This window comes from Salmo salar, chromosome ssa01 (assembly GCF_905237065.1).
Source record: "Salmo salar chromosome ssa01, Ssal_v3.1, whole genome shotgun sequence".
NCBI lineage: Eukaryota > Metazoa > Chordata > Actinopteri > Salmoniformes > Salmonidae > Salmo > Salmo salar.
The window spans coordinates 129,239,866-129,249,865 of NC_059442.1; the positions used below are offsets into that span (position 1 = coordinate 129,239,866).

The 10,000-nt window shown below is 48.3% G+C and overlaps 1 protein-coding gene across 4 annotated transcripts in view; it reads right to left on the reverse strand.

Annotated features, from left to right (window-relative positions):
* Nucleotides 1-10,000, reverse strand: part of LOC106562225 (A disintegrin and metalloproteinase with thrombospondin motifs 6) — a 96,113-nt gene that overhangs the window by 47,088 nt on the left and 39,025 nt on the right. For 3 of the 4 annotated variants that reach the window (XM_014126965.2, XM_014126954.2, XM_014127024.2), the window contains 2 exons: nt 7,953-8,094; nt 1,524-1,631 (listed from right to left, as the gene is read on the reverse strand). In XM_014126965.2, coding sequence (XP_013982440.1) covers nt 1,524-1,631; nt 7,953-8,094 — 250 coding nt within the window. The remainder of the gene's footprint in view (nt 1-1,523; nt 1,632-7,952; nt 8,095-10,000) is intronic. The other variant, XM_014127028.2, reaches the window with a different exon arrangement.

The following is a 10,000-nucleotide window of genomic DNA, read 5'->3' on the forward strand; positions in this document are numbered from 1 at the left end:
TGGAACTGGGTCAGTGGTGCTCAGGGCTTAGAGACAGTAGAGGTTTAAGATCTGTAACTGGGTCAGTGGGTTAAGATCCTGGGCCAAGGCAACGGGCTGAAAACACCAGGCCGTCCTCCTTCTCCTTCAATCACTCAGAACAGAGATTAACAATGCCAGAGAGAGAGAGGGGGAAGGGAGAGAGAGAGAGAGAGAGAGAGAGAGAGAGAGAGAGATTGGGGGTTATGCACTAAGACACTGTATAAACAAGATCAAAACTGCAGAGAGAGAGCGGGAGAGGCCAGAGAAAGAGAGTGAGAGAGGAGGGCAGAGAAGAACAAAGAGGGAGATAGATAGGTCAGAGAAAGTGAAATAGAGAGAGGGAGCGAGTCCTCCTCGAGACCTTGTCTGTGTTTCCAGCAAGACGAAAATAGCCTGGGAAAGAAAGTGTTATCAGAGACGAGCTGACACACCCAGACCCTACACTGCCTGTCTGTTACACCACACACCTGCAAGTGTGTGTGTGTTTGACACAGAAATCTGTGTGACCTTTGGGGGACACAACTGCTGTACCTCCCGTCTACTTATCTCTCTCCCTTTCTCTTTCTCTGTCCCGTCCTTGTCTCTATCCCTCTCTACCTTTCTCCCCCTCCACCTCACCCCTCCCTCTCCTCCCTGGCCTACCATCTCTCCCTCCCTCCCTTCCCCCCTAGTTGGCAGGGCCTCTCCACTACAGGGCCTGGTGAGAAATGGCTGACAGTTGTGTTCCTTTGAAGCCCCCTCCCCACCCCCATCCCCCTCACCACCTACCCTCACCCCAGACAGGAGCGCGCTACCACCCCCCCTCCACCCCCCTCAACCCCCCCTCCACCCTCCCCCAACCCCCGAAGCCCTCTGTCCCAAATCCCCCTGAGCTGATCTCAACCTGTGCACCCTGTGTAGCCCAGGACCCCGTCAGTGGCCCCCGGGGCCTGAAAGGCTCCAGTCAGCGGAGGGTAATGTCACATGACAGCCCCTGACACCCTCCCATTCTTCCCTTTGAGACCTCGGACCATCCGGTGACAATGGCCACCGTAATCCATGTTAAAACCGTCTCACTGTCAGCCGTCTAACCTGGCCGTGGCGTGGCCAGCCACCCTGCAATTCGACTCTGAAGTGATGACCTCAAAGCATGGTGTGTGTGTGTGGCGGGAAAGGGGGAGGGGGAGGGGGGGGGGCAATACATTGGGATACAACGGGAGAGGAGAGAACGAGCCCTACTAGATCTGGTTACCACACACCTCACAGTAACTAGTCTTGGCTCTGACACTCACTCGCTACTTCCCAACTGTGGAGGCTTAGCTGCTATCACGAGAGAGAGAGAGAGAGAGAGAGAGAGAGAGAGAGAGAGAGAGAGAGAGAGAGAGAGGGAGAGGGAGAGGGAGAGGGAGAGAGAGAGAGAGACAGGGCTGTTGGTATCGAGGTGAAGGAGAGAGCTGAGTTTGGCTACAGGAGAGAGCCAGTGTGTGCAAACTACAGGAGACAACTCGTGCGTTTAGACTTACCCCTTTCTCGATGCTGCCAGTCTGACACAGGGTCCCCTCAGCAGCAGGGATACTGTTGGTGACACAGCGGTTGCTTTTGCTAAGGCACCAGAGCTCTCTACACACTTCCTAGGAAAGGAGGCGAAAGCAAGTTGGTCAGAATAAAGCAATTCGCCGCAGAGAGTCTATTACGAGTAGAGAAATGGACAGAGACAGGGCTGTGGAAGTGCCTTAGCGACGAAAATAAATACATTATGTGACTTATGTGACTTCCACTCCTCATCTCCTGTCCTTCATCTGCACTAAGGTGAAAGAGCTAGAGGGGGGAGAAAATACCTGGCTGTAGAAATCCCTCATATTGCTTTCCCTTAAAAGGATAGCAGACCTGGGTCAAATAGAGTTTGCACGGTTCGGAGTCACTTTGGACTATTTCATAGGTTCCATTTCACCGGGCAAACTAACTCAAGCTCAGCTGAAATATTTGGAAGTGTGAGACCTATATCTTTGACCCAGGCCTGACGGATTGAGCCCTGTGCTTTGGACTCAGTTCAATAATAAGAGATGATATTCCAAAGGTCAAGCCATGCTCCTCGCATCCCTCTGTGTTGAAGGATAACGAGTCATCTGAAGCAATAGCAGAATGACTAAACGCCTGGTCACGTTTACCTTCCAGACCTCAGCGGAGACCGGCTGACGTCAGTTCACAGAAACCACCGTTAACCGGTTTTTATAGGAAATCACTCAGGGACTCACAACATCAAACTGTCCCTCAGAGAGGAGAGCGTCTCAAGGAACAGGGATTGTAGACATAACAACCAAAAAAAAGACGCTTTGTCTTACAGGAAGTTTGAAAACAAACAACTTCTTCTGTTTCTACAATTTATCCATCTTATCGCCTTGCTCTTACAGCAGCGGGAGAACTCTTCGTGTCGTAGAGAGAAAGGGGGGAGCGAGAGAGAGAGGGAGAGAGAGAGAGAGAATCCCAGTCAGACTCTCGTCTGGAATGAATAAAATTGTATAAGTGAATGCGTGTAACAAGGACAGCGCTGCATTAGATTTCCCATGAAACCTCTATGGTTTCCCCTCCGGGCGCTCCACTTCAAAGGCTTTACTGGACAACTGCATTACGGCAGAGGAGAAGAGGAGCAGCGTCATGAAGAAGAGTTACGGCCCTGAGCCCAGGTTCTGACCCCACGGGTCAGTAAATAAAGTCCAGGCCCCGCTGGTCTCTACTTGTCTCTACTGCTGCTAGACGCTATAGATTAAATAAAGCTGCAAACTGTCACTCTGAGTCTGCCCTGTCTCGCTGCACCACTCCCAGCTGCTTTCAATAAGCCGCCCCCCTCTGCCCCTCGCTAACCCCTCACTGCCCCACCCCGTCCACATAAAACCTCACCCTCCCTCCTCTCTGGCTTCCCCCCCCCCTTCCCGTTCCAGAGCCGGCTGAAAGGTCAGAAGGAGAACCGGGTATGGATGGACATGTGACCCAGACCTGGTACGGCAGATTTATGCTAGCTAACAGAGAGGATGCGGGAGGGTTGGCGAAGGGTTAAAGAGAGCAGGGGATCAGGGAGGCCCGCCAGTAACTTAGACGTCACTTAGCCGTCAAACCCTTGTTTTTCCTCCCCTCCTCACCGTGCGACAGAACTGGGTTTCAGGACGAGCAACGCTATGAAGGAGTGTTCCGGTCTTTGCAGTGGGGGGGGGGGGGGGGTCGCCGTGGGGTTAGTGGCAGTTTGGTTGTAAGTGACGTTCTCAAAGTTATTACTCGTATAACTTATCTTGACACTTTGCGAAATGTCTTCCCTGTTCCACGCTGAGATCTGACCTCTGTGACGTCATCGCCCTTTCAGAACCAAAGGCATCTCCTGCCCTTCCCGGTGACTCCGACGTTCTGAGAGTCAGTTAGAAACGACCGCTCAAATATTTCACTTCCGTGAGTCCATTTTACGTTATTCCACAGGAGCAAACATCTCGCCAAACTGCCGCCATTCTGTCCTTTCCTTTCAGTACAAGCAACAGTACAACTTTTCCACTGAGGCTGTTTGTTCCCATTAGAATCCACTACAGCTGTAGGGTAAGAGGACAAGTGGAAAGAGAGACCAGTCGAGCACCAGGACACAAACAAATCCCCGCAACCGTTAAGTGTAACAGTGACTGTAAAGTGTTACTGCGCCTCTCTTCCTCCTACATATCTTTTAGTTGTTCTCTTTCGTCTTTAATGGCACTAAAGCAGGGCCTGCTCTGCTCTGTGTGCTTCTACAGGGTAACCGTACCCCTAAGAGGTCCCCTTAACATTACATCACTCCGAAAGCAAACACTATCAAGTCGTAGATCCTTTAAATGTTTCTATGGCTACATGGGTCCAATCAGCAAGCTCTAAACTACAGACAACTCTTTACCAGACAGCTGGCTGGCTGAGTGAAACAGATCTGACTGTCAGAATCCATAACCCTACTAGTCGAAAGACTACATTCTAGTGCTGTGGAAGCAGCCCAGCACAGAGCAGCACAGCTGAGCCAGGCTGTGGAGGAATGCTCTCCTTTCAGAAATGGCTGTCTTTCATGCTGATCTAAAACCACAATTATGAGCTTAAGAGCCAAAATGACAGGGTTTGATTTGGGGCCCGTAGTAATCTGCTGTCAGATATTTCTTTCAATGAAACAAAATAAAGTCTCTTGATCTCTGCTAATGGCAGACTCTTTTTTTTGTTGTTGTCCGTATTGGTTCATTAATTCTTTGTGGCTTTCATTCAACATCTCCTGTGTCTGTGGCTTGGTTTAGTTCTCTCTCTGCTCCTGTCTCTTTATTTACCTTGGGTTGTTATTCTTCATGGTGGTGGTAGGGGGTAATGATTTTATTTCACCAAACTGTGGTGTGTGTGTGTGTGTGTGTGTGTGTGTGTGTGTGTGTGTGTGTGTGAGCAAACCTCCCTCCCTCATCCATCTCTTTAAGATAGGTTAGTGAGATATGCGGCACACCCATCCCAGGTGCTAAGAAAACAATTACGTCTCCTTAGGATGATAAGAAGACAACACCCTTAACCCCTGACTAAGAAGATAACACCCTTAACCTCTGATTAAGAAGATAACACCCTTAACCTCTGACTAAGAAGATAACACCCTTAACCCCTGACTAAGAAGATAACACCCTTAACCCCTGATTAAGAAGATAACACCCTTAACCCCTGACTAAGAAGATAACACCCTTAACCCCTGACTAAGAAGATAACACCCTTAACCCCTGACTAAGAAGATAACACCCTTAACCTCTGATTAAGAAGATAACACCCTTAACCCCTGATTAAGAAGATAACACCCTCAACCCCTCACTAAAACTCCTGACTAAGAGGATAAGACCCTTAACACCTGACTAAGAAGATAACACCCTTAACCTCTGATTAAGAAGATAACACCCTCAACCCCTGACTAAGAAGATAACACCCCTAACCCCCGACTAAGAAGATAACACCCTTAACCCCTGACTAAGAAGATAACACCCTTAACCCCTGACTAAAACCCATGACTAAGAAGATAACACCCTTAACCCCTGATTAAGAAGATAACACCCTTAACCCCTGACTAAGAAGATAACACCCTTAACCCCTGCTTAAGAAGATAACACCCTTAACCCCTGATTAAGAAGATAACACCCTTAACCCCTGACTAAGAAGATAACACCCTTAACCTCTGATTAAGAAGATAACACCCTTAACCCCTCACTAAATCCCCTGACTAAGAAGATAACACCCTTAACCCCTGACTAAGAAGATAACACCCTTAACCTCTGATTAAGAAGATAACACCCTTAACCTCTGACTAAGAAGATAACACCCTTAACCCCTGACTAAGAAGATAACACCCTTAACCCCTGATTAAGAAGATAACACCCTTAACCCCTGACTAAGAAGATAACACCCTTAACCCCTGACTAAGAAGATAACACCCTTAACCCCTGACTAAGAAGATAACACCCTTAACCTCTGATTAAGAAGATAACACCCTTAACCCCTGATTAAGAAGATAACACCCTTAACCCCTGACTAAGAAGATAACACCCTTAACACCTGACTAAGAAGATAACACCCTTAACCCCTGACTAAGAAGATAACACCCTTAACCCCTGACTAAAACCCATGACTAAGAAGATAACACCCTTAACCCCTGATTAAGAAGATAACACCCTTAACCCCTGACTAAGAAGATAACACCCTTAACCCCTGCTTAAGAAGATAACACCCTTAACCCCTGATTAAGAAGATAACACCCTTAACCCCTGACTAAGAAGATAACACCCTTAACCTCTGATTAAGAAGATAACACCCTTAACCCCTCACTAAATCCCCTGACTAAGAAGATAACACCCTTAACCCCTGACTAAGAAGATAACACCTTTAACCTCTGACTAAGAAGATAACACCCTTAACCCCTGACTAAGAAGATAACACCCTTAACCCCTGACTAAGAAGATAACACCCTTAACCTCTGACTAAGAACATAACACCCTCAACCCGACTAAGAAGATAACACCCCTAACCCCTGACTAAAACCCATGACTAAGAAGATAACACCCTTAACCCCTGACTAAGAAGATAACACCCCTAACCCCTGACTAAGAAGATAACACCCTTAACCTCTGACTAAGAAGATAACACCCTTAACCCCTGACTAAGAAGATAACACCCTTAACCCCTGACTAAGAAGATAACACCCTTAACCCCTGACTAAAACCCATGACTAAGAAGATAACACCCCTAACCCCTGACTAAGAAGATAACACCCTTAACCCCTGCTTAAGAAGATAACACCCTTAACCCCTGACTAAAACCCATGACTAAGAAGATAACACCCTTAACACCTGACTAAGAAGATAACACCCTTAACCCCTGACTAAGAAGATAACACCCTTAACACCTGACTAAGAAGATAACACCCTTAACCCCTGACTAAGAAGATAACACCCTTAACCCCTGACTAAGAAGATAACACCCTTAACACCTGACTAAGAAGATAACACCCTTAACCCCTGACTAAGAAGATAACACCCTTAACCCCTGCTTAAGAAGATAACACCCTTAACCCCTGACTAAAACCCATGACTAAGAAGATAACACCCTTAACACCTGACTAAGAAGATAACACCCTTAACCCCTGACTAAGAAGATAACACCCTTAACCCCTGACTAAGAAGATAACACCCTTAACACCTGACTAAGAAGATAACACCCTTAACCCCTGACTAAAACCCATGACTAAGAAGATAACACCCTTAACCCCTGACTAAGAAGATAACACCCCTAACCCCTGACTAAGAAGATAACACCCTTAACCCCTGATTAAGAAGATAACACCTTTAACACCTGACTAAGAAGATAACACCCTTAACCCCTGACTAAAACCCATGACTAAGAAGATAACACCCTTAACCCCTGACTAAGAAGATAACACCCTTAACACCTGACTAAGAAGATAACACCCTTAACCCCTGACTAAAACCCATGACTAAGAAGATAACACCCTTAACCCCTGACTAAGAAGATAACACCCCTAACCCATGACTAAGAAGATAACACCCTTAACCCCTGACTATAACCCATGACTAAGAAGATAACACCCTTAACCCCTGATTAAGAAGATAACACCCCTAACCCCTGACTAAGAAGATAACACCCTTAACCCCTGACTAAGAAGATAACACCCTCAACCCCTGACTAAGAAGATAACACCCTTAACACCTGACTAAGAAGATAACACCCTTAACCCCTGACTAAGAAGATAACACCCTTAACCCTTGATTAAGAAGATAACACCCTTAACCCCTGATTAAGAAGATAACACCCTTAACCCCTGATTAAGAAGATAACACCCTTAACCCCTGACTAAGAAGATAACACCCTTAACCCCTGACTAAGAAGATAACACCCTTAACACCTGACTAAGAAGATAACACCCTTAACTCCTGATTAAGAAGATAACACCCTTAACCCCTGACTAAGAAGATAACACCCTTAACCCCAGATTAACACCCTTTGATATACAGGAGCTAATGGCAGCTTGGCACAACATATTTGCTCTTCTCCTGTTACCTGATCACTATCATAGCCCCTGCTTCACCAGCATTATCACTAATGTTAGATGCAGGATCAACCGTTGTAAAGGATTCCATTAACAACGCATTTTCCATGAACAAAGCATTGTCCTCCCCTGCAGAGCAGAGAGACTGTGTGCATACTGCAGAGGAGAGAGACTGTGTGCATACTGCAGAGCAGAGAGACTGTGTGCATACTGCAGAGGAGAGAGACTGTGTGCATACTGCAGAGGAGAGAGACTGTGTGCATACTGCAGAGGAGAGAGACTGTGTGCATACTGCAGAGGAGAGAGACTGTGTGCATACTGCAGAGGAGAGAGACTGTGTGCATACTGCAGAGGCGGAGAGACGCACGTTTCTTACCCCATATTTGCACTGTCGTGAGGAAGCTCCATACTGGAAGCGACACTGCTCGTCTGCGTCGTACACCTGCCCCGGGGCCACTGTTGGGTACAGGAAGTCTCGTTTCAGAGGTTCATTGTCCAGACACGTCCCCCGACCTGAGCTGTCAGAAAAACAAACCTACAATAGGATTGTTTCTTACATACCACACCCACAGAGCCTACCGCGCGGGTTCCCAAACCTTCCTCCAGGCTTCATGGACTAATCAAGGGCATGATGTCTAGTTGACTCAGATGTGCTAGTGTTGGAATATATCATATAAGTGGAACGGCTCTGAGTACTCAAGGAGAGGTTTGGGAAAAGCGGGCTCAGTATAGCTACGAGGTACTGGTGTTCACAAAGCAGCCCTCCAGGATAGAACATCACTGGTTTAGCAACATCAAATACATCGTTTCATGTAGAGGGCATCTCTCAACCTATATTCTACACAATTTCACCACAGTGACTTGAAACGACTGATGACATTACATGGCATGAGACGCAAATACAGTTTACGACAACCCCAGTCACACCGTCTACTGACACCTGTTAAAAACCGCCGTGTATGTTGTCAGTAGCCTCTAACCCCAACCCTATAGACGGAGTGGAGAGAGCCTCTAACCCCAACCCTATAGACGGAGTGGAGAGAGCCTCTAACCCCAACCCTATAGACGGAGTGGAGAGAGCCTCTAACCCCAACCCTATAGACGGAGTGGAGAGAGCCTCTAACCCCAACCCTATAGACGGAGTGGAGAGAGCCTCTAACCCCAACCCTATAGACGGAGTGGAGAGAGCCTCTAACCCCAACCCTATAGACGGAGTGGAGAGAGCCTCTAACCCCAACCCTATAGACGGAGTGGAGAGAGCCTCTAACCCCAACCCTATAGACGGAGTGGAGAGAGCCTCTAACCCCAACCCTATAGACGGAGTGGAGAGAGCCTCTAACCCCAACCCTATAGACGGAGTGGAGAGAGCCTCTAACCCCAACCCTATAGACGGAGTGGAGAGAGCCTCTAACCCCAACCCTATAGACGGAGTGGAGAGAGCCTCTAACCCCAACCCTATAGACGGAGTGGAGAGAGCCTCTAACCCCAACCCTATAGACGGAGTGGAGAGAGCCTCTAACCCCAACCCTATAGACGGAGTGGAGAGAGCCTCTAACCCCAACCCTATAGACGGAGTGGAGAGAGCCTCTAACCCCAACCCTATAGACGGAGTGGAGAGAGCCTCTAACCCCAACCCTATAGACGGAGTGGAGAGAGCCTCTAACCCCAACCCTATAGACGGAGTGGAGAGAGCCTCTAACCCCAACCCTATAGACGGAGTGGAGAGAGCCTCTAACCCCAACCCTATAGACGGAGTGGAGAGAGCCTCTAACCCCAACCCTATAGACGGAGTGGAGAGAGTCTCTAACCCCAACCCTATAGACGGAGTGGAGAGAGCCTCTAACCCCAACCCTATAGACGGAGTGGAGAGAGCCTCTAACCCCAACCCTATAGACGGAGTGGAGAGAGCCTCTAACCCCAACCCTATAGACGGAGTGGAGAGAGTCTCTAACCCCAACCCTATAGACGGAGTGGAGAGAGCCTCTAACCCCAACCCTATAGACGGAGTGGAGAGAGCCTCTAACCCCAACCCTATAGACGGAGTGGAGAGAGCCTCTAACCCCAACCCTATAGACGGAGTGGAGAGAGCCTCTAACCCCAACCCTATAGACGGAGTGGAGAGAGCCTCTAACCCCAACCCTATAGACGGAGTGGAGAGAGCCTCTAACCCCAACCCTATAGACGGAGTGGAGAGAGCCTCTAACCCCAACCCTATAGACGGAGTGGAGAGAGCCTCTAACCCCAACCCTATAGACGGAGTGGAGAGAGCCTCTAACCCCAACCCTATAGACGGAGTGGAGAGAGCCTCTAACCCCAACCCTATAGACGGAGTGGAGAGAGCCTCTAACCCCAACCCTATAGACGGAGTGGAGAGAGCCTCTAACCCCAACCCTATAGACGGAGTGGAGAGAGCCTCTAACCCCA